At 38.3% G+C, this 25,836-nt stretch overlaps 1 protein-coding gene across 7 annotated transcripts in view; it reads left to right on the top strand.

Annotated features, from left to right (window-relative positions):
* ATRNL1 (attractin like 1) overlaps positions 1 to 25,836 on the top strand; it is a 1,012,424-nt gene that overhangs the window by 84,306 nt on the left and 902,282 nt on the right. For all 7 annotated transcript variants that reach the window (XM_037904761.2, XM_043551194.1, XM_043551197.1 and 4 more), the window contains exons 3-6: positions 4,991 to 5,074; positions 9,291 to 9,404; positions 14,770 to 14,898; positions 18,852 to 19,060. In XM_037904761.2, coding sequence (XP_037760689.1) covers positions 4,991 to 5,074; positions 9,291 to 9,404; positions 14,770 to 14,898; positions 18,852 to 19,060 — 536 coding nt within the window. The remainder of the gene's footprint in view (positions 1 to 4,990; positions 5,075 to 9,290; positions 9,405 to 14,769; positions 14,899 to 18,851; positions 19,061 to 25,836) is intronic.

The following is a 25,836-nucleotide window of genomic DNA, read 5'->3' as shown; positions in this document are numbered from 1 at the left end:
TTAGCGTTTCATTACTTGGAGTGGAATTTGATATCATGCTCCCTTTTATTTCCAGAGGGTTAATGTTTTAAACATGGTGAAAGAGCACACATCCAAACATAAGCCCCATCCTGTAATTGGATTTGCACTGACACAAGCTTCTATCTGAGCAGAGAGCAATTAATTTCAGTGGTGCTCTGCTTGTGTGTGCTGACCCAATTTCAAGATCAATAATGCAGGATTTATGCCTTTATGCTCTATTAGAGAGACAAGATGGTAAGTTAAATGTCCACTTCAGTTCCACCACTGCCCAAACAACTGAATAAATATGTATCTTATGGGTAAAATAGCCAAAAGCAATTGTGCAAGAGTTTTCTCCTGTACTTACGCTTTCTGGTATACAGTTTGTTTATCTGGGGGCAAAAGTTTAGAGTTATAGGACTATTATACCACTGTATTAATATGTCTATGAAAAGACACCAGTTTAGTTCCTACTCAGCTGAAATCTATTAATCTTTGCACTCCATCCAAAGAATGTATACAGACTCAATACCAGCAGTCTGAGTTCAATCTCTTCTTGTGTTAAACAGCCTGATCCTACTCCTATGGATGCCAGGTTACACTTCATTATGGTTTTATTTGAGAACACCTAGACTGTTGTGGATTTGCCAGTCACTTTCTCAGGCCAAGCTCACTGTTAGTTCAGTGTGACTGCAGGATCACATCGCAACTCTGAACCACAAAATAATGAAGAATTTGCAGAAAATTGGCTATATTTTTTAATTTATCTGAAATCAAGCAATAGAAGTTTCCATTTTGTATGTTTGTACCAGTTTTCTGCCTTAAGGCTATTTCTAAACCACATATAGGCTTCTGTTTTGACCCCCTCTACGTCCTCCTCTACTGTGGATACCTCCATCCCCGGTGGCAAGTACAGGGCAAACGAGAAAAGAAGGGAAAGGAGAACAGGGGCCAGGCACATGTTCGCACTGTTTCATGCACCTTTTTTTAATTTTGGAAATGTTTTTGTAACTGGTGTATGGGTGTTGTCATGGCGGCTGGTCTGCCTTGCAATGGGTAACTTTTGTACTATTTTAACACGATTATAAATAAAGCCTTTTATGTCATCAAGAAAGGTGTTTGCTGCCATTGCAACTCATCATACAATCCTGATTTGAAATAACAAAGCTAAACACATGATCAGGAACAATTTGGAATTAATAACCTGCTCTCGATGCAGGTAGGTAGAGCAGTTCACACTTCAGTCACTTCCTTGTATGAATCCATACTGTGAATCATCCCCCCAATTCATAATTAAGTATGTCTTTCATAAGTACATTGCATGGAAATCAAGTTCTACCCTTCTCCAAGCACTGTACCAGCCCCAAATCAATTAGCCTCCTCCTTCTCCTGCACTAGCACATTTATAGTGGTCCTACCCTCTTCAGTTGAGCTATGCAAGTCCATAATGTTGGAACCCAAAACATCCCTCACTTCTGTTTGCCTGGGTGCATCCAGCTCCAGCTGTGGTTGGTATACTTTCTGGCTAAGTATACCGATTCAACAGCCCCTCTCTGTCATAAGTCCATTGGGGGACATGGCTTATCTCTGGCTTCACAAAGATTGTGAAGAGCCCAAGAAGCCACAGTGATGCAGACAGCATTAATGACACTAGTATCCAAACGGGCCTGTAGACCTCTCCAATAGGATTTCAATCTGCCAAAGCACATTCAACAACCATTCTACACCTGTGAAGAGTGTAATTAAATAGTATTTTGCCAGGGCCTCTCAAAATCTAGGTACAGTTTCATAGGCCAACGCAAAAGGGGTTATGTGGGATCCCTAGAATAACGGTGGGTCAATAACTCTGTTTATGATGATGTCATTTGGTGGGAATAGTGTCCCAGCCTATCCATGAATGTAGACTCCCAATCCGCAAAAAACCCTGGCATCATGAATTTTCCCACATTGGCATTCATAAAACAACCTTGAGACCATGAGGGCCTGCATAAAAATGGAGTAGTACCCTTTGCAGTTCTTGTGTTCATGTGCTCCGTGAGGAGGGTAAACTTTGGGCATATGAGTGGCCCCAGCGCAGTTTGGAAACCACTTTTTCACAAAGCCAGCAATTACCTCTGGAATATCTTTTATGCCTGTCACCTTGGGATAAACCACACTCCTGATTACCTCAGATACCTTTGCCACCACTTTACCCACAGTTAGCTTTCCAACACTGAACTGGTTGGAAATGGACCTGTAGCAGTCTGGGGTAGCCAACTTCCAGATGGCAAAGGCAATCCTCTTCTGCACCAGCAAGGGCGCCTTCATGTGTGTGTTTTTATTCTGGAGGGGACAAGCTGCTTGCAGAGCTCCAGCAATGTAGCTTTCTTCATGAAAAAGTTCTGGGCCCACTGCTGGTCATCCCAGGTCTGCATGATAATGTGGTCCCATTAGTCTGTGTTTGTGGTCCTGTGCCAGAAACGCCGATCTATGTAGGGGGCATCAGCAGCTATGTTGAGTGCACTGAGCAGTATCAGACAGTGAGAGTCTGCTATGCCAGGGTACTTTTTATCCACTGCTGCGTCCTGCTGCTCCATCTGAAGCTCTGTGCCTTTGGTGAGTCAGCAAACATTGCCGAAATGTACACCAGCATCTCATGGAAGCTCTGCATGTTTCCTGACACACGCATGAAAATGTAAGCAAGAGAACTTTTTGAAAAGGGGTTGGCTTCATGTTGTGTGTCTGGCTGTACTGGCAGACTGTTCAAATCTCCTGTAACATGCAGGGTGAGCAGTAAAATTTTCCCCACAGTCCACCCTGGACAAAGGGCTAGAGCAGCTGCATTGTGAGTGTGCCAGGGGATCTGGGATATGGTTGGTTTGACTTGACTCTGTGTGCTGCCGAGTGGATGCTAGAACCCCAGTTTCGAGCCTCGGTTAGAAAGTTCTTAACATAGTGTTAAAAAGAAGTATTGTAGGTGCTCTATTCCAGGGTTCTTTAACACTGTTCAGCTGACTTGAGTCCCATTAACCTGGGCTTACATTGCAATGTAGATATATCTTGAGAGGCTGGGAAACAGCTTGTTACTGGCAAGGGGGCAGTAGTAGATGAGACCGGTAGATGCTTGGATGTGACCTGCAAACAGTGTGTTTGTGTGCCGGTCTGAATAAGACAGACAAAAGGATTAAACTCTATCTGGGGGTTCTGCTGGCTTGTGCATGATGTGGCTTGGAGGAGCTCCACCTTCTGTCCCCTGAATTAGGGGTTGAATTTGGAACTCTTGGTTAATCTTTTGCTTGTAACTTAATCATGCCTAGGGTAATCACAATGTTTGTCAGCTCTAGAAAAACAGTCCCTCATTATTCATCAAACTCTTGTGGGTGTTCATGGGAAACCATCAGGGGTTAGAACCTGCAGGACCTAGAGCTCAGAGTGCCCACAGCACTTGTCTCTAAGCACATTGTACACTCAGCTTGCTACCAGTAATCTAGGGAACTGGTTACTACAGTACTCACAGCGACTCCTTGCAGAGAAGTCAGTTACAGGACTTAATAATTGGCTGCTGGGGCAGGGGAGAATTCTTGCTGCAAAGGCAGCTGATTGAGATGCTTATTTTTCCCCACACTCTGCCGCCCATATTGCAGAGCTTCAGTGGTTTTCTGTCTCTCTACATTTATGAAAAGATAAAAGCACCTATTAGCACCTCCTAGGTGCCTTTGAAAATCTTTCAAAATTAATTATTACAGTTACATCAATTCCACCCAACCCCACCTCATCACCAATAGCCTGGCAAAAAAGAATAAAAAGTCTCAATCACCACCAACCACCTTGCTAATTCTCCCCTAAAAGGTGGGGAGGACAGATGGGCATTGCAGTGTGCCTTAAAGATTAGCAAATTTCAGACTTGGCAGACTGAGGGAGTGAATTTCAAAGATAAAAATTCTCACAGATACCTCTCTAGCAGCAACACTCTCCTTTACATAACAAGGATTCTGTATCTCTGATCTCAACTGCACTTCCAGGTGTTTATAGCCTGAAATTTGGAATAATAGACCTCAGTGATAGGGTGGTAGAGGGGCAGTTAGGAGTTGAGTTCTTGAGGTCAGTTCAAGTTCAAATGTAATTCATTTTCAGTAAAAGTTGTAGACTACTTTTTGCACATGTACATATATGGGCAAATTCAGAGATGATGGTCACAGTGACATAAGTGAGATCCCTGTGCATTTACACTGCTGGTGAGAAAATTTAATTGTTTTCCCCCCAGTTGTAACCAGCTCAAGACTTCCTCAGATCTACCTATATCCACTCTACTACTACTTTGTAAGGGAATTGCAAGTCACACCTTGTTCTGGCTCAGTGGCATGTAAGATAAGAATGGAAGCATAATAGTTCTAGCAAGAGCAATTAATATGTATGTATGTGTTGTTCTGATTTTCTTAATTAATCATCACTTGTAAAATGTTTTTATATTGTATTTGGTTGCCCACTGTCACTCTGAATTTCAACTTTTGTTCGTTCTTCTGTGATAAATAGAGTAAGAGCAGGCGTAAATTATCAGAGCTCCGTTTATTTCAGTGGAACTATGACAATCTTCTGCAATGATGCTATGGGCTAAATTCAGAGGCATTGTGTAAGGTTTAATTTATGTCATCTTTCTTTACACTCTGCTAGACCCACTCTGTGAAGGGCAGTGTAAGTTGTGTGTAATGTTTGCATACCACAGAGCTAGAAGAAGGTGCAAGTTAAAGTAGCTTCTAGTAATATTTGGGGCAAAGGAAACAAACTGGTGATGATATAGCACTAACTGTGTTCCTACTTTTATAATACACTGAAACAAAAGATACAGGATATGAAGCCTGAGATTATTAAACAAACGTATGTCACCTCCGAGATAAAGGTTCTGATTGTCACCTCATTCAAACAGAATCTGTAATTGGGTGTTGATATTTTTATGCTACTGTGCTTCAAGAAATATCTAAGGTTTATTATATTACTGTTTTTTCTCTTTTAGGTTAACAGAACCCTCTGGATATTTAACAGATGGACCAATAAATTATAAATATAAAACAAAATGTACATGGTTAATTGAAGGATAGTAAGTATATATTTTAAATAGATCTAACTGTCTGATGTATGATGTGTTTACTCCAGTGCTTTAGAGAGCTAATCTCTAAACAGAACAGAGCTATATGTTCTTTTTAAAAGCACCTGGATGCTAAGCATACAGGTACATTTCTTCAACTTTTTAACAGTGATAATTATTTAAGTTAAAAAGCTAGGGTGGGATTTTCAAAAGTGGTCAGAGTTGGGCTAACTTTGTTCCCAATGAAGTCAATGACAAAAGTTGGGCCAACACTGCATGTTTTTGAAAACCCTGTAATAATTTTTTATTGCCTGTTTAATTATTAAAACATGTTGTGTGCCCCATATATCGTCACAGAACCCTGTCATCTAGCATGTTGTTGTTGTTGTTCTCTTCAGTAATGTATCAGGAGTAGCTTAAAGTACAGAACATATCCAAAGGCCAAACTAATGCCATTTAACTGGAAATATGCCCAGCAGGTGTGAAGGAGCTGAAGGGAATAGCCTGAATGAGTTACTTTGAAGAGTAAAGAAACAGCAGGATCCCTCTGAGCAGTCTTTATATACATGCAATATAAACCCCAATATTTTGAACGTGTATAATACTAGAGGATCTCTTACAAAACATAGCCGTCGTATACGGTGGATTAATTCCTTTTACAGTTATGTGTATAAGGGCATTTCATATGTGGTTAAGTAGCATAGCCTCTGATTTAAGAATCCTGGGTTGAAATCTTCATAATACCTAGATTTACACTCATAATAAAATCACTGAACAATATAGCACACCTTGCTTCCAGTTGAAAGTTTTGACCTAGCACTGTCTCAGCAATATGCCATTAGTGTGTTAAAATTCAGGACTAAAACTTTATTAGCTATATCATGGAGTCTGAACTTTTTTGCATGTCACAATTGTCCTGCTGTGTGGAGCGGTTCACGACCGTGAGTACCTACCTCTGGGCAAACTGTCAGAAAACAGGGCAGATTGCCCAAGCTGGTGGTGTGTTCTATAATTAGATTTCACCAAGCCAGTAACAAATGTGGATTCATGGATTAATATTACCAGTCTTACCATGGAGTCACAAACAGTCCCCTTAGACTCTCCAGTCTATCTTGCCATCCAGACAAACTGGACTTTTGTGCTAAAATGGTTATTTACATGAAAAATCACATCAAATTTGGGTTGCTTCCAGTCCCAAGGAACCAGTAACTTACCCCAGATCAATTGGTACTCTAGATCTGACACCAAATTCTAGCCAATTCTGTAGTAAAGTAGCTGAAGGTTTATTAGCTAAGGAAAGGAAGCGTGAGAGTTATTGAGAAGTTAAAGCAGATAAAATATCCACAGATGAGTCACAGTTTGTAATTCCAAATGGAGGCAGTGGCATCATAAACTGCCAGTTTCCCAAAAGTCTTTTCAGGGCACCCAGATTGTCTCTGGGGATCTTTGCATTTAGTACACTTCCCTATAACAGTTGTAACAATCGAGAGATCCAGGATCTTTCCTAGAATGGATATTTATAGCTTCTTCTCACAGAAAACAAGCTGACAGTGTCAGTACCCACATGGACTTTTTCTTTGATGAAGAGTGAGGAATGCATTTTGAGTCTTTGACCTCTGATCATTACACACAATGACCACTGGCTTTGAAATGAGCCCTTTAACAGAAAAGTTCTTCCTTTGCAATCCACAAGGCTTCTTTTTTGTTTGATGGGTTATTTAGTGATGGGGGTATACACAATGTAAATGTTTGCTACTACATCATAACGGGATACAGATAAGTGAAAACAGTGCATGTAACGTCCCAATAGTTTATATGAAGTTTAAACACCAAATACACTCTCATACATTGAACAATCACTATGATCTATACCAATACACAAGTGAATTGGCCTAGTCTCCCATGTCACAGCAAGATTTCAAGTATCGGCCAGTGCATGAATGTCAGTTGTCAGCAGAATATGTACAAACACTGCATGCATTCAGAACAGTTTAGTGGTCACAAATATTCCTATGCTATGTTCCATTTGAGAGTTTCAATCCTGTAACAAATGGTGCTTTCATAAATATTTGTTTTAAAAAAAGGCCTTTTTCTATGAGGCAAGATCTGTGGTGATTTTGTATATTTTACAATACTTTGTTTTGACTTCATTTGTGAAAGGCTTAGATGCTGTTACAATTATTTTGAGACAGTCTTGAAATAACAGTTTTCGAAGATAGCTTTTTTTCTTTCTGCATTTGATTTTCCCCACCCCTCAGGCTGATTTACAAACAAGACTGTGCCTAGTTCTTATTTCCGAGTAACAGCCGTGTTAGTCTGTATTCGCAAAAAGAAAAGGAGTACTTGTGGCACCTTAGAGACTAGTTCTCTAAGGTTCTTATGTTATCCACTGGTCACTGTGTGTTATGTATTGTCATTTGTGCCTGAGCCACGGGGATATGGCTCTATGACAGCTCTCAGTTTTAGATAGTGGCTCTTTAATTCAAGCTCTGTAGAATTCTGCTTTGGTGCAGATGCAGAAACAGTGAGACATGCACACTATAGGCCTCAATTTTATTTAAACTATTAACAGGGAACCCTATCCCCATCCAAGTATCTAGCAGAGCTGTGCCAATGTGGAGTTCAACCAGGCACCATTGACCCCGTGCATCTGTATGAGGGCAATGCACCCTCTAAAACCTCAGGCCTGCCCGTGTACCCTGGCTAGTAGCCAGAGCTTGAACCCTCCTACAAACAGGAGATACGAGATATGAAATATAGAAAACCACATGCTGTACGAGACATGGAAGCCTACCCCTTCACCATGCAATGTCATGCTTGAGTCCAATGCTCTAGCTGCCTATCATGTTACGTAGACCACACATCAGATCCTTTATTAACCCACCATCTTCACTGGAACCTGCCAAATTGTGATGACTGTAATTTAGACTCCCAAAGCAGAACTCTGGGATGCCACGTAGAAGGTGAAATAACCCATGCAACAGTTTGCCAGTATTGCCATATGGGAAAACTCTGGTGCCAGACTCCAAACAAAAGATTAGTGATCAGACTAGCCCCTGGCATCATAGAAAATAGAGAATTCTGGATAAGAGGGGCTGAAACAGAGAACCCAACAGCTACTTGTATCAGCCACTCACCTCCCTTTCCCTTATTCTGGCAGGCGAGAGCCAATCAGCTGGTTCATCACAACACCCCTGTCCAATGGCAACAGGAGTGGGTGAAACAGACTCCGGTGCCCAGATGCAGTGTGAGAGAGCCTACTCCCCGCCTCAGCCTGCAGCATCGGGAAAGAGGGTGAATAGACTGAGGGGAAAAGAAAGCAGCACCTTCCCCCTTTCGCATACACACATGCTGCAGGCCATCAGGATGGGAGAGGGAACAGGGTGATCACATTTAGCATTGACTTAGCTGCTGTTGGTTGAGACTAGGGTGACCAGACAGCAAGTGTGAAAAATTGGGACAGAGGGTGGGGGGGGGGTAATAGGAGCCTATATAAGAAAAAGCCCCAAATATCGGCACTGTCCCTATAAAAATCGGGACATCTGGTCACCCTAGTTGAGACCCCCACTCAGCTGACCCCACTCCAGAGGATGTCTTAGTTGCTTCTGGCATCATCAAAGGCACCTGGTTAGTGAGGTGAGCATTTACCTCTGGAGGTTCTGGTTCTATTTTTGGTACATTGACCAAGATGGAGGTTGTCTCATGATAAATCCTATTGAAGTCCCAGATGTTGCATTGTATTCCCTTTGAAGTCACCACACATTCCTCCGTTTTATGTTGGAAGGCGCAGTATTGTTAGTCAATCAACAATCTTTAGTATTGACATTTTAATATAACATTAAATTTTTTTATTAGTACCAAGTTTTGTAAAACTTTATCAAAGCCTAAATTTTGGGGATTAAACATTGACAGTAGCCCTTTTAAAAACCTTATGGATAGTAATATCCATGGGTAATTTTAATAATTATAAGCATGACTTTTAAAATAGTTTAAGATAAAAAAATTAAATAATTGGCTGGTTTTAAATATGGTTTTATACCAACTTTTGTCTGCATGAGTTATGGTTAGTACTTAAAAAGACTGTTTGTATTTAATAGTGTAATATTATGATGGTATGGTTAATTTTATTATACTCCAAGTAATTTTTAGTATATAATTGTATTATGAGTCTATGCTTTTGCTAAACAATATATCACTGTAATGTGCTCTTATTGTTTTCTTCTTTCAGTCCTAATGCAATATTAAGATTAAGATTTAATCATTTTGCCACAGAATGTAGTTGGGACCATATGTATGTTTATGATGGAGATTCAGTATATGCACCTTTAATAGCTGTATTTAGGTGAGTATTTTTATGTAATAGTTCTTTAGTAGTAGTATTAGTATAAAGTATTATTAATGTGAGGAAAAAGTAGCACTAGAGGTTTTAATTTGCTATTGGTAGTTTGCTGTCTCTCATTAATATTTGTTGAAAACATACACTGTTGGTCGAATAAGTTGCCAAATGGGAATACAACATAATAGCACTTTTGCCTTTGAGTAAGACAAAATTTCTCTCCTGGCTTATGTTCAATGCTGACATTGCACTGGAACGTTAATGCTAATATGAGTGTCATCCTAGCTGGAGTGAGTTTCCAGTAGATTCCTGATACCAACTGAGGGTGGGTTTTTTGTTTTTTTGCTTTTTTTAATGGAAGTGGGGGACTGGCCGGCAAAGGAGGGGGGAAATTGCTTGATATAGTTAAAGGGAAATCACAGAATTTGTGACTTACGCAACAAAGACATTGTACTGCTTGTAAGACATGAAGGATATCCATTAAGCCCATTACAGATAGACAACTGAAGACATCTCTTGAGGGACATTGGTGTGGAGGCCGTCCCAATTACCAGTTATACAAGGTCTTTTCTTTGCCCAGCAGAATGGAAAGATTGTGACTAAAATTAAAAATATGGCTGGGTAGTACTTAGCGGCCCTGGAACTTTGAGATATCAAAGCTCAGAAGGATCCCCAGACTTGTTAACAGCGAAAATACAAAAGGGCTTGATTGCTCTATTGTTCTCATTAGATAATATGAATAATTATAATTGGATCATCTCTGAGTTAGATATTTATAGGGTGCCACTTACCATACTGTCTAGGCTGCTGTGGGCAACTTGCAGGACTAAAAAGTTCTGATATATGTCAGTGCCTCATAACTGTTGGGAAGCTTTTTCCTCAGAGTCCTGTAGCAATATGTAGAAAATAATGTTAAGAGAATCCTTTTGTGGAAAGAAAAGTAAGTACATAAAAGTTTAGATGTCTATAGTCATGGTCCTATGGGTACAGAATTATATATGTTGTTGATAAAACAAATATATTTAGTGAGTCAGTCTTTCTACTTTATGGCCCTGATCCTGCAAACATTTAAACTGTGTTTGTAGTCTTGCAATATCAATTTCCCTGGACCCTTAGAGCAGGATGTGGGGTAGAAAGCGGTGATTTTAAATTGTTGGACACTAAGTACATGTGTTTTAAAAACTACTAAAAATAGACCAGAGAAAAAAGAAATGGTCCTTGAACTCTTACTAATTGTTTCTCTTAATGCCAACTCAGGCAGGTGACTGCCACTATTTTAGTCAAAGGGATTCCTTTACATACTTTAAGAGACACCATGCTTGAGACCGAGCAAAATAATCACAATCGTTAACCATGACTATTTTAGTATTAAAGAAAGTAAAAGAAAACATTGAACAAAACAGTGCAGGTGACAGAACACAAATAATAAACTGGTTACTACTTTATAGTCCCTTCTGTATGATTCTCTGGAGAGTGCTTTTAGCAGAGAGTATTTCTCTGAGAGTGGGCCTGCCTCTGGTGGGGCACTTTTCTCTTATTAAGTTGTGACCAAGGTATTATTTCCCCAAATTGAGAAGACAGTCATCTTAGTTATCCAAGGATATACAATGATATCTAAATGGGCAAAACAATTTCGTTTAAAGAAAAGTGGATCCTGTGGTGGTTAATAATAACCAGTCAGTTTATATTTGGGCAAAGTAAGCCATCGTAAATAAATCATATGAAATTGAAGGAAGTATTTAATCAATAACTTGGAAAAAGCCATTTCAGGAGCTATTTTAAGATAGGCCAATTACAAATATAAAGAATATTAAGAATCTTACTAAGAATCTTAAATCAAATTAAAACCCACTTTTGCTTTGTTTATCAATGTTTAACCTTGGTCTCCTGTCCAAGAATACAGGTCTAACCATTTTGTGATTAACAGGAGAACTGTTAATATTTGAAGCTACAACAGCTTTTCCATATCCCCAAAAAAGGATTGCAAGGCTTTTAAAATCTAATCCTTTGGCAGTGTCTTGATTAACTTTCTCTCACCCATCCATGTTGAAGTCTTAGAGAGATTTCCTTGGGTTAGTTTCTTTTTAAGTCTTCTCTGTTTTTCTTAGCGTTTCATAGTAACTCTAGTGTAGAGATGCACAGGATGAGTTGTGGAGTGCTTGCTGTTTAAGCAGGGTGGGGGTGTGTGTGTGTGTGTGTGTTGCTCACTTCAGACTTTTTAAAATACTCTTCTTCCTATTTCTAGGAAGTTATAGGAAAACTACCTTCAGGGTTGTTTAGATTCCAAGTTGGGTGCTTTCATTAGCTTCATGCCTTCAGCTCCAGAATATGCAGTCTGACTAATGAATATGCAACATTTCTTTAATTTCCTTTGTTCTTCTTGTGCCGGGAAAACAGATAACTTTTAAAGTCAAGGTCCTTAGAGTTGCAATCTGCTTGTTATAGCAATTTAATTTCTATTAAGTATTGTGTACAAAGCACAAATATCAATAACTAATACATCTTTTAAACATTAAATGACAAATGGAAATAGTATAAAAGTTTTAAAGCAAGGTGAACTTTAAATTGCAGCTTTTCTGAGTTTATATAGCCCCCTTAGCAGTAATAACCCCTTCTCAACAATGAAATAATTTTCATTTTCCTGACATTTGCTTGTCCTTGGGAACAAAGTAGAAGCCTCCTGGAATTCCTTTGGTTAACTTGAATATTTCAAATAATTAAATAAACAAAAATATCTGCATGTGAGGCACTTTTCTCCAAACACCATATTTATGAAAGTAATGATAAATGTATCCTAAGCTTCAGTAAAGGCACAGGCAAGTTTAATGTCATAAATTATAATTTCATTAATATCATTTTGCGTTAATATTGAGGTTTCTCTCAATATTAGAAGAACTTTACTTTTTTTTGTTCTGAACTGATGTCTGTATTTATATAATCTCACAAATTCATGGGATTATTTTCTATAACAGAATATATGATAGCTTTCTGACCACAGTCTCTATAATAAACACTGTGATCAGAAAGTACCAGGATAGGAATGGAACTTCTTATTGGAATACTGTAGAAAAAATAGGTAGTTCTTATTTAGTTAGCAGGAATATGGTCGATATGAAATAGAATTCCCGTTTGTTTTGCGTTAGGCTAACCATATTGTCCACAGTAGAATTAGATGTCTGACTTTTCCAAACCTGGAATTAAGCAGATGCTTTTCAGTATAAAAGAGTGTCTTCTTTTAGCAAAACATATAAAAAAATCCCTTTTTACTACAAGAAACACACCTATAAATTTCAAAGCAATAAGATTCTATTTGCTGTGCCACAGAAGCAAATATGCATTTTTAAAAAAATTATGTCTAAATAAAATATCACCCCAGGAAATGCAGCATTTTTAACAGTATTATCAAAACCAGGATTACAGTGTAAAGGAGCCCTTTGCAGTAACAAAATTGCCTGTCTGAAAGATTGTACAGGACCCATTCTTCTGTTGAAAAATGTTGGTGCATAACTCTAAGTGATTAAGCTTGTTGTATTAGCTTTTTTGCATTTGCATTACCGTTCTGAAATAACCATGTATCTAGCAAGTAACGAATTTATCATCTCATACTGTATTATAAGTCTAATGATTTGTCTTGCAAATAACAATAGAAGTTACCAACTGAAGTAAAGAATAGGTCGCCCTCCCAAAACCTCTAAATACAATAATTAATTATTAATGAGACACTGAAAGCAGAAGTTTAAGCTTAATTTTTCTTACATTTCCCGTTTTTCCTAATTTTTAGGGAATATTCATAGAAATTCTTACTCATTAGTTCCTACACATCCGTAAACTCTTGGGGAAACATTCCATAAAAAATTACCATGTCACTTACATTTTGTGGCCCTGTGTCTCCATGACTGGGCCACAGAATTTCTTTGGTAATTTTAGGACTGTGTCCACCCACTGACTGTACTGTTAGATCTCTAGGATAGATATTCAGATATGTCTAATATCCCATTTATAGACATAGAGTGGTTGAAATTCTGGCCCTATTGAAGTCAATTGGAGTTTTGGCATTGACTTCAGTGGAGCCAGAATTTCTCCTAAGATATCTAAAATGAATAGGTGTAAGATCCACAGTCTCCTTGTAGCAGGAACATTATTCCATTTTGCATCTTGTAAAGTGTTGCTCATGTTAGTGTTAAACAAATAAACATTTTTTACAGCACCAAGGGACCTCATTCTTAGCAGAACATAGCTTGCCTATTTGTTCACCTGATTAAACCATCCCAGGCTCCTGCTCAACTCTGACAATCATCTCAGCTCCCTGCTACCTCCTTTCCTGATTCCCTCCTCGTTATCTGCTTGCTGCTAGTTTTCCTTCTTGTCTCCCAAGTTTCTATGCTCTACACAAATTGTTGGATGTTCTTCAGGAGCATGATTCCTGGTCTGCATTGAAAGGGAAGGAAAGTTGGGAATCCTTTCGGGTATTGAAGGAGAGAGATGAATAAAAAGTTTACGTGTATATCAATTTTGGGTTGCTTGGTTATTGGTTTATTCCTCCTTTTTAATATCCCTTTCCCCAGTTTTTCTGTATGTGACTTAAAATATTTAATATTTTTTAAAAGTTTGCTTGCTCTTTGTAGTCTTTAATATCTAAAAGCTCCTAGTGGATTTTCTAATGTTTAGGGTTTTTTGTTTCCCACTTTTTCTGGTTACACATTATTATATTATGTATTTAAAATTTCCTTTTGAATTTTCCTTAGCTTACAATTTATTTTAAATTTGCTGTGTGGTTATCCACTGTTTTATGTACAGTATGTTTTTTTTTCTCTGCTTCAAAGCAGTTGTGTATTGATTCATTTTCTCTTTTTAAAGTTTTTAATAAAAAATCACTTTTTGAAATTCTTAATTTATTTTTCTTTCCTGTGGAAATTACATTTTCCCATAGAATTTAGTTAAAATCATACTTTTTGCATATGAACTAATTATTCTAGTAACAAAGGGGGAGACTTTCAAAGGTACAAATGTCTTTTTGGTGCCCAGGTGTGTCAAAGTCAATTGGAGAGGAGCATCTAAATGCCATTTGTATAATTGAAAAAATCTTTCCCAAAGTGGTCTTTAATAATTAGCTTCCAACATTTTAATGGCAATGCATGTGCATAGATAGCAAATGTATGTGGGATTTTGTATTGTTACAAAAACAATTGGGAAACCCTGTCTCTCTCAAGGTATAGAGTTCATGGGTTTGAGCCCTGTTTTATTCAATATAATTTAAATAGGCTCCGTAAGATTTCCAGAGTATGTTGGATATATAATTAATGATTGAATTATGTTGTTTATTTTATTATTACCATTAATAAGAATCCTTCATTTAATCTCTCTTTTCCAGTGGTCTAATAGTCCCTGAGGTGCGGGGAAATGAAACTGTTCCTGAAGTAGTTACTACATCCGGCTATGTGTTGCTACACTTTTTTAGTGATGCTGCTTATAACCTAACTGGATTTAACATATTTTACTCGTAAGTATCTGTTTTTTAAAAGAATTAAGTTATTTTATGAATTAGGGCTATAATGTTCTTCAGGAGAATTACATACTTGTAGACTCTATTTGTCTTTTGATTGGGTTAAAGGTATTAATGATGTCAGGGAATTATTCACACTGATAAGTCTTTCATTCCAGGACGTCCAGAAGGTTTTTATGGGGTGAGAGTGAATGAAAGAAGTTTTTAAAAATGGTAAAACAAGGTGAAACATATTTCCACATAGAATGTCCCAAATCCTTGTCGGTGGGGACACTTAAGGTCAGATTCTGACCTTTGCTCATGTTGAAGAGCACCTTATTATGAGTAGTTGGAGTCAGTGGGACAAGTTGTGCAAGTAAAGGGCTCACAATTTGACACACAGGCCTTGTTTATGCTAAAGAGAAAAATCGATCTAAGCTACACAATTTGAGTTACATGAATAGCTTAACTCAAATCTGCATAGCTTAGATCTACTTACTGCAGGGTCCGCACTATGTGATGTCGACAGGAGACGCTCTTCTGTTGACTCCCCTTACTCTTCTCGATCAGGTGGAGTACAGGAGTTGACGGGAAAGCAATCGGTGGTCGATTAGCGTGTCTTCACTAGACCCGCTAAATCGACCGCCGATGCATTGATCGCCGCAGCGTCAATTCTCCGGTAAGTCTAGACAGGCCCTTAGCTTTTTTTGGATAAGCTAAATATGTTGAGTGTCTTATGTCTCTTAATGTAAGTCATGTTTTCCAGATGTAGAATCATTCTTGTGGTTCTTTGTGAATATTTACAATTTTTCAATTCTTCTTTGAAATGTGGACACCAGAATTGGACACACTGTTCCGGTAATCGTCTCACTGATGCCATATGCAGCGGAAGTACCACTATTCTACTCTCTCAATATTTCCTTGTTTTTTTCCATCCAGTGATCGCTGTCCTCTAATCCCTAACATTGCTGGACCAGATCTGAGGTCCTTCAAGTCAAATACCCAGTCTCTGACAGTGGCCAGTACAGGTGCAAGACCCTCACAATAGGTATTTGTGGGATAATCGTCCTCCCATATTAGGTCTCATCCTGATCTCTAACAGAGGTTAGTTTAAGGATTGAACCATAACATTTAATACCCTTTCCAAAATGATGAAGATAATCTTAATAACTAGATATTCTGGTTATCTAATGTCCAATCCCTTTTTTTAAATCTTAAATTCTTTGCCTTAACAATTTCTGTGGCAGTGAGTTCCACAGTGTAATTATATGTTGTGTGAAAGAATATTTCATCAGTTTTTAATTAGCTAATTTTTAATTTTATTGAATGTCCCATTCTTGTTTTATGAGGCAGGGAGAAGAGAAGCTCCTCATCGATCTTCTCTATAGCGTTCATTATTTTATATATTTTTATCGTTCTCTCTTATTCATCTCCTTTATAAGGTAAATAATCCCACTCTTTTCAAACTCTCTTCATATGAGAGTTTTTCCATACCCTTGATTATTGTTGTTGCCCTTCTCTGAACCCTGTCTAATTCTGCCATATGCTTCTTGAGATGGTGGGATTAGTGCTGCACACAGTATTTTAGAAGAAGCCTCACAATTAACTTATATAATGGTACTATAATATTGTCTGTGTTACACTTTATTCTGTGCCTTATACATCCTAGCATCTTGTTTGCTTTTTTGATCCCAGCTACACATTGAGCAGAGGTCTTCACTGAATTATCTACAAGGAGATTGCTCATATTCTCATGGAGGATGGACAGTGATGCAAAACCATGCTCTGAAGTGTCCCTAGCCTCTGTTTGCCAGAAGCTGGGAATGTGTGACAGGGGATGGTTGATGATTACCTGTTCTGTTCATTCCCTCTGAAGCACCTGGCATTAGAACTGTTGGAAGACAGGATCCTGGGCTAGATGGACCATTGGTCTGACTCAGTATGGCCATTCTTACATTCTGCTGTAATTTACAGTAGTTTTCCTTATGTTGCTTTTACTACATGAGGGAGTTATCCAGTGTTTGAGAATCCTTCGACTGTGTGATGTTGTATATGCAGTTAGACTATAACAGAAAGAAGTCTTGAAAGATATTCTTCCTTTTTTGGTGTGTGTGATTGCAGTTTTGTCACCCAGAATAATCTACTTACTCCTTTCAGGTGACAGCAAGAAAATATAACCATCTAAACAATTTATCGTTGCTGTAATTGTTTTCCCTAGTAGTTCCCAAAGTTTTGTGAACCTGTCTGCTTATCTTGGAAGTCAGCGGCAATAGGACATAGCATTCTTAACTACAGCGTGTTCAGCATTCTTTTATAGCTCAAAATCACTAATACATGCTATTAAATTATTATGTTGGAAGAGTCATAAATAACTGAAAAGTTGCCATCTATCCTTCAGTGTATATGCAAAGGGAAACTAATGAATGAATCCCTACTTTCTCTGTCCTCCTGTTACTGATTTTATAGTAAAGTCTCAAACTTAAACTTTTCACCAGCTAGCTTTCATTGCTATGCTCACAGAGAAGATATGTTTACTATTCTTTCTATTTCTCAGAGAGACTCCTTCAGTACTTGTTTCAGAGTGGTCGCTGTGTTAGTCTGTATCGGCAAAAACAATGAGAAGTACTTGTGGCACTTTAGAGACTAACAAATTTATTTGGGCATAAGCGTTCATGGGCTAAAACCCACTTCATCAGTCTTATATGTATCTCAGCTTTACCTAAACTTCTGCTGCTTTGTCTTTTCCTCCTGCACTACCTCCATAAGCTCTTCTTCAGGGACTTGGACAGATAGTCCTCTTATCTCCCACCTTCTGATGGATTCTTCCTCTGCCCTTTGCTCTGATTCTGCATTGAAATTTTTTTTTTAAACTTAATTTTGCTGGTTGTCATCACTCTCCTATGAGGTCTGAAGTTCTAGATGTGATGATAGGCTACCCCACACCAGGTGCTTGTTCTTTGCCTTCCAAGTAATCTTCCTCAAGTGGGAGAATAGAAAAATAACATTGTTGGTATTGAATATCTAAAGAAGATAAAGGAAGCAGCCTGGTTATTTAGTCACTCTGTTGGGCCTGGCAATACACAATGAGCATGACTTACTGCTTTCAGAGTCACCACAGCAGCAAGGAGATGAAAGGTGCCTTTTGTTCCAGATCTTTTTCTTCCTGTGAATGCCACATCAGTGCTGTTAATCTGGCCCTTTTCACTAGCACTAATTAAACTTTAAACCCCTTAATTTTGGGAGGGTGGGAGGAAAGCTATTTTGCTTTAATTTGTTGCTCAGCGCAGGCACATTCAATTATAAATTTTTTTAACATGGGCTTTGTATCATGGCTTTACGATTCTGAAAAAAAAATAAGCAACTATATTAAAAAAGCATATGAAAAAGCCATCCTGGCAGACATGATGGAAACACTTTATATTGTTAACGAAATAAATATAGGGAAGATCCAAAACTGAGTTAAAGCACACAGCAATTTACAGAAACGGAGGCTTCCACACACAACAGGGTTAACTTTATTGGAAGGATAATATAAAACAACTTCTGTTACCCTCCACTGGTTATTAAAAGGTAACATTAGTTTTAGTTAGAATATAAAGAACTGTTTAAACAATGTCTAAAGAATGTTAGTCTTTGTGTTTTCCCTTTTTCATGGATCTTTGATTGTGAAATTTAGATTCAGTTCTTGGTGCAGAGCCAGTCCTGCATAGTACAGCATAGGGAGGCCTCAGTTCTGATTCTGTCACTGACTGTGTGTAAGCAGAGAGAGTACTTTAACCTTAGTGCATCTCAGATCCCCTGTCTGCAAAATGGTGATTATACGTACTACATTTATATCAGTGATTGTAGATTTACAAATAAAAGGAGCTGTATACAGCAAATGCAAATTATTATTGTAATGTGTCGTATGAAAAGCTCTACCCAGCTCTCTTATTTCTTTGTTGCCTTATTTTATATATTTATTTTTACAGCATTAATTCCTGTCCTAACAATTGCTCGGGGCATGGGAAGTGTACAACTAGTGTTTCCATTCCAAGCCAAGTGTATTGTGAGTGTGACAAGTATTGGAAAGGCGAAGCCTGTGATATTCCATACTGTAAAGCTAACTGTGGGAGCCCAGATCATGGCTACTGTGATTTGACAGGCGAGAAACTGTGTGTGTGCAATGACAGCTGGCAAGGTAAGTTATTAATATATATGTCTTAGAATCAAATCTATGTGAAAGAAGAGCCCTCATTTATGTATCTTACCTGCTATGCAAATTTAAATCTTTATAACGTAAATGTAAACAGTTAATTTAAAAAATACACTTTCCAAATGAGCTCAAGAATTGTATCTGGATCTAAATGTACTTTGGGAACCAGGTTTATTTTAATGAAATCAAAGGCAGGTAATTTTAACTGAAGTTTAGTATTTGACTTATGAGTGAGTCTACTGTAAAATCAAAGATGATTGGGCTGAAAAGACCTTCGGATCATCTAGTCTAACCTTCTGCATGACGCAGCAGTCTCCTCTTTGTATTAGTAAGTGTAACGCAGACCACCTTGGATGTAATCATCAGGGATCAAACCTGTGACCTCTTGAGCCAAATGCACAAGCCTCTACTACATGAGCTGAAACAAAGACATGTCTCTTAGCCAAGAGTATAGCAGGCTCATCAATGTCTAGCTGCCCTAGTCACCACCAGAGGGGGGACAGAGTGCCTCTCTGAGCAGACAGGTTATATAAGTATAAATAATAATGAGTCCCTCCAATTTTTTGGATATATTAAGCATCTTTAAAGACAGCTATCTCCTTAGCCAAATTTCCCTTTTTGTTCATAATTTTTTTATTCCTTATGGATCCTATGTTTTTTCCCATTCTTAATTATTCTTTTCCCATTCAAAGTCTGTGTTTTACACGCCAGATGCATAATTCACTTATGAAAATGGGATGTATGAAACAATCCTAGCAGGATTAGCTTCTTTCTTGTTTAAATTTGTTTTCCTCTTGAAAAGGCATGGTTAAAATGACTCCATATAACCGATTTGGTCCTGCGTATATTGGTGGTCATTGTTTGTTACTTGAGTGACACAAATAATTTACTAATTTTTACTCCTGTTAGCACTCAGCCAGTGCACCCAAGAGAGAATGAGACGTATTAAATTCTTTTTGTGACTAATATGCAGTACTGTTTTGTAAATGTCAATCAGTACTGCCCTCTAAATCTATTTAAGGCAATAGAGTGACACTGGGATCATCCAGGGCATGCTCTGAAGACAGGTTTGGTTGGCACAGATGTTACTGAGGCCTGTAGAACCTTTATTATTGGTAATGATGCACAAGAAAGGATGCACCCAGGTTCATTCTTGTGTAGTCCAACTGAGACTGCAGAGTTGGGAGTTAGAAAATCACTAGTTTACTTGTGCACTGAGTATATGTGATACTGAATCACTGACAGACAATGAACATGAAACTGAAAATTGCCAGTTCAGGAAATTCACTTTTCAGGGTAGATCCACACTTTAACAGAAGACTGACTATGCTGATTGGCACCTTTTCCAGTAGAAGGAAGTCATAAATCTAAAATCCTGACTCCCTTTTCTTAGAATATTCTCTTCATCCAAGGGCTTGTCTATACTACCTGCCGGATTGGTGGCCAGTGATCGATCCAGCGGGAGTCGATTTATTGCGTCTAGACTAGACGCGATAAATCGACTGCCGAGCGCTCTCCCATCAACTCCAATACTCCACCGGAGCAAGAGGTGCAGGCGGAGTCGACGGGAGAGCCTCAGCAGTCAACTCACCGCAGCGAAGACACCGCGATGAGTAGATCTAAGTACGTCAACTTCAGCTACGTTATTCATGTAGCTGAAGTTGCATAACTTAGATCGTTCCCCCCCCTAGTGTAGACCAGGCCTAACAGTCATCTCGCTAAACCATTCATACTTGCAATAGGTAGGCTAACAGACTATAATTTGTCCAATGATTAATTTTTTCTCAAAGTCCTTGAAGTCTTTGATGAATTTTTCTTTGTTCTGTATGTTCCCAATGTACTAATGTGGATGATGAGTGGGTTTTCTTTAATGCGCCTTACTGTTCTTTCTGCATTTCTTCAACCTGGTGATACTTGAAAGACTGTTTTGTTTTATCATTTCTTACTTCTAAATGCTCTTTTCTACAATTCATAAACTTTTTCAGTACCTTCTAACTAAATTGGCATCTGTAAAAGCTGTCTGATGTCTTACCATTCCTGCTGCTTTACCAAGTACTTTAAATATTTGGTAATTTCCTGAAAACTTGTAAAGGTATTGCTTTGTCCATTGTAAATCCATACATTCTGTCCTTCTTAGAAATAACTTTCTGTTATCTCTTGCTTGCACATCCTGTTTTTAGTTTATTCAATCCATATGCACATAGGAGTTATTCTGTTGGACTATATTATCTGGATCAAGTTGTCAGTGTATTACAAAAATCTTTCCCTGGTTCAGACAAAAAGAACATGCAATATTATACTATGTATGGTATTTTTTTTTAACAATGGTGACATCTTGTGGGTACTGTGGAAGAAGCGTCTTGTTGAAGAACCTTTCATGTGCAATCCCCTACATCATAGGAGAGTTGTGAGGAAAAACACATTAAAGATTGTGACACATGTTGAGATCTACTGATGAAAGGTGCTATGTAAGAGTTAGGTATTATATTAGGTATTATAATACTAAAGATAAGGACTATGAGGAAAGAGTATAGAGTACTCATTGGAATAGAATACAGTAATTGTTTTGAAAGTTCTTCTAATCATGGGTCTGATAGATTAGAAAAGCTGTTTTCCTTAATTTGGTTTTATGTGGGATTGGAAGCCATGCATTTTGCTGAACAAGGAACTAATGGTGTAAATGTTTTTAAAATCAGCTGCTGCTCATAACATTATAGAATTGTGCCCTGACAGTTGAATGAAATGTTTATGGTCTGAAAACTCGATTTAAATTATTTGACATCTCTTTATTTTTAATGGACGATACATATTTACTTTACTGTAGTAGACAGTTTGTATTAACAATACAAAAGACAGAAAACCCAATACTCCCTTAAAGCGGCCAGTGTAAAGGGAGACTAAAAGGTCATGGAAGAAAACCTGTTATAATGGAGTTCCATAGTCGTCATAGAGAAAATTAATGGGTCTGTGCTGTTTCTTTCATGATCCTTGTTGTAGGTATTCTAATTCTAACCTATAATTATACCTAATTGGAATTGCCTAGGGAAGGATGGGGTTAGGCTCGAGCACACTTCACTTGCTGGCACTACAGCTCATAGAAGGCTGTTACAAGTCAGAGCCATTTTGAACAGATGGGGCTTTACTCTTAAATTGCACTGGGGACTGGGCCCAGAATTAGGGAGGCACAAATCTGGATTAAAATCACCTACTCCCTGTCCTTTCCTGTACCTAGCACAGGAACTGAAGAACTGAGAGAATCTGGCTGAGGCAACAGTATTGGCTATTACATTATTGGAACCACTTGAAGGAGTTTAGATTTTTAATACGATAACTTAATAAGATGCTCTTATGAAAGATATCCCCAGTGGCTAAAGAACTGTATTGTACTTGATACATTTATTATTGGAAAACCTAATAAAATTTGAGAAACATAATTAAGAAACTCACTAGTGGTAAATGGTCTAATGACTGTTTCAACTATATTTAATTGGCTAATCAGATCAGATTACTTTTCATTACTATGTTTAGAGTTGTCCAGATGCCATAGACATACTTATGCATTGTAACTGTAAGAAAATGCTAACACATTAAAAATGAACTTACCATTTCTATCCTTTGTTTCTAGTATTTGCAACAATTTTATAATCGTTTTCTCAGTGTGGCAATTATTTTTATATTCCCTCTTCAAATAAAGATCCTAACAGTCTCTCAGTAAAAGATTATCTGATTCCTATAGTAATATTTCTCCACTAAGAACAGTGTTGGGTAACTTGCGGCCCATCAGGGTAATCTGATTGCGGGCCGTGAGACATTTTTTTGACGTTGACCGTCCGCAGGCACTTTCCCCCACAGCTCCCATTGGCCGGGAATGGAGAACTGTGGTCACTGGGAGCTGTGTGGGGGGGGGGCGGTGCCTATAGACAGTCAATGTCAGCAAAATGTCTCGCGGCCTGCAATTATATTACCTGATGGGCCGCAGGTTGCCCACCACTGATGTAGAAGCATATGGTGATATGGTTGTATTCATATGATGGAAATTAATTTTTTTTCTTTCTGGAACCATATTCCATACTAACCTTCAGGTCAAATAGTCAGATAAAATGATCATAAATATGTCAAGGTATACTAATAAGAAAAAAAGATTCTCAAGATTTTCTCATTGTTTCTATGCCAAACAAACAGGATCTTTACTGTGTCAAAACATTTTATCTTTGGACTGTACTCTCACACTTGTAATTTATTTAAAGGGAGAGGGGGAGAGAGAGAGAGAGGAAAAAAAGTTTGATTAAAATAAAAATTGGAGAACCTTTTAAAAAATCCCCCTCCATTTTGCCTAGTAGATAATTCCTGTAGTGTATTTACTAAAGGAACACTATATGTACTAACAATTTTCATATGCAAAATCATGCTTGAAAATTTGACATTCTTTACATTGAGTGAAGGAAACCCATTAAAACAATCTTCAAAGACTTTGGACTAGATTCTGATATCCTTATTCTCCTTTAGCTGTACCTTACTCTTCAAGTAGTTCTACTGAAATAAAGGCCAAGGCCCATGAAGTGTACTTGAGGAATAAGGTCTGCCTTATAAGAATGATAGTTACATTGTCAATTTTTATGCCTCTCAAAAACCCATAATGTAAAAGGACTTCTAAGATTTCTTCAATTTCAAATCTTGCTATGGCTTATCACTTTTCTAATTTGGGGATGTTTCCATATATAGTACAACCCAAGCCATGCACTGCTGCTATGGATAACAGCTTGGTTGTGCAGTTTTGTTAATGTTGTGGGTTGGTTTCTGACTCTGATCATGTTTGCAAAGAAGCAAAATCCTTGTATATTTAAGTATGGTAAGAATGTAGCTCAGTGTAAAATAAGTGCAACATACACCCTGGCAAATAGCAAATGTTGACTTTGTCCCACTGAACTCTGCATTGTAGAATCTATGACATCATGTTGCACGAATTCTATCTAATTTTTATTGCACATCAGGTTGTTTGGGGTTCACTATGATCTTCTTTATTTAGGTCAGTGCAGCAGCTTCAAGCCCAAGAACAGTTCCAGAAAATGCACCAGGCTGTGGCTCTGTGGGTCACTGTCTTCCCAGACATGGAGACAACTCTAACAAAGGCTGTACATTGTGAAACTCTGAGTGTGTTGTCTCATCAGTCATTGTATTTCATCAGACTAAGTGATGCAGCTGGGATGCAACATTGTAGGAAAGAAATCTTCATTAAGTATGCTAAGAGTCCAGCTTACATGCTATGTCTCTAGAGTTGGTCTGTTAACAGCATCACCCCATCTTGCATTCCTGAGACTCTGGTGTCACACCAAACCAGGTCCTTCCTGAGAGTTCACCCTCTTTCTCTAATTGCACTCATCATATTATAAGGAACCAGATTCATTGATATCCCTGGAATTTAAGGTCGGGGCCACATGGAGTGTAGAGTTTTGGTTTCTTTGCTTCTCAAATTTCTCTTCTTACAGTAGCTGAATATGTGCTTCAGGAAGTGGGCTGCTTCAGAGAATGAGCAACTTAAGTGTTGGGTTTACAGCAACTGCACCAGTCAGAGCTCAGCAGTCTCTTCCCTCTGCAAAGTGAAAACAGTGTCACTGAGGGAGGACTGCATTAAGTGGTAGTTTCACCTTAAACAAAATAGTGCTTTTCCCCTCAGTTGTGAGGGATCTGGTCTTTCCAGCCATTTCCTGTCTGTCTGAATCAGAAGAGAACAGCAGGCTGAGAAGAATAGTTCTAGTGCAATGCATACTGAGTGACGAGGTTATATAAATCCTACCCCTTTTCTGGATGGGGAGAGACTTGCAGGGAAGGCAGGCAGTGTTCATGGTGTCTCTTTGGGGGCTACAGGGTAACTAGAACTTCATCCTGTATTTTTAAAAAATATTACAAGTCCTCTTTTCTGGCCTTTTAAAAAACCTAGAATAAGACCACAGGCGGGGGAACTTTTTGCTTACTTCCATGCTTTCCCTTCAGCATGGAAGGAGTACTACATAAACATCCACAAAGCCTCATCTCATTGTCCTTCTTAAAACTCTCCTCTGCTGAGTGGTCTACAAAAAACTTGACAATGGTTAGGCAGCTGGTTTACTGAGACTACAGCTTTTTATGTGTCATTGTTATCTTATGCTTCTCTATATGTATGGTTTTTCATAGAATCATAGAAATGTAGGGCTGGAAGGGACCTCGAGAAGTCTTCAAGTCAGCCCCATTTGCTGTGGCAGGACCAAATAAACCTAGACCATCTCTGATGGGTGTTTGTCAAACCTCTTCTTGAAACCTCCAAGGATTGAGATTCCATAACCTCCCTTGGAAACCTATTACATAGCTTAACTACCTTTATAATTAGAAAGTTTTCCCTAATATCTAACCTAAATCTCCCTTGCTGCAGATAAAGCCCATTTTCTTGTCCTACTTTCAGTGAACACAAAGAACAGTTGATCCAAGTCCTCTCTATAACAGCCATTAATATATTTCAAGAATGTTATGAATCCCTGCTCACTCTTCTTTTCTCAAGACTAAGTATGCCCAGTGCTTTTAATCTTTCCTCATAAGTTTTCTAAACCTTTTTTCTTTCATTTTTGTTGCTCTCCTCTAGACTCTCTCCAATATATCCACATTTTTCCTAAAGTGTGGCTCCCAGAATTGGACACAGGACTCCAACTGTGCCAAGAAGACTGGGACAATTACCTCCCATGTTTTACTTTAAGACACCCCAGAATGATACTAGCCTGTTTTGCAACTGC

The sequence above is a fragment of the Chelonia mydas genome, chromosome 7 (genome assembly GCF_015237465.2).
Source record: "Chelonia mydas isolate rCheMyd1 chromosome 7, rCheMyd1.pri.v2, whole genome shotgun sequence".
Lineage (NCBI taxonomy): Eukaryota > Metazoa > Chordata > Testudines > Cheloniidae > Chelonia > Chelonia mydas.
Note: the sequence above shows the minus strand (reverse complement) of the source record. Positions and strands in the feature narration are given on the sequence as shown.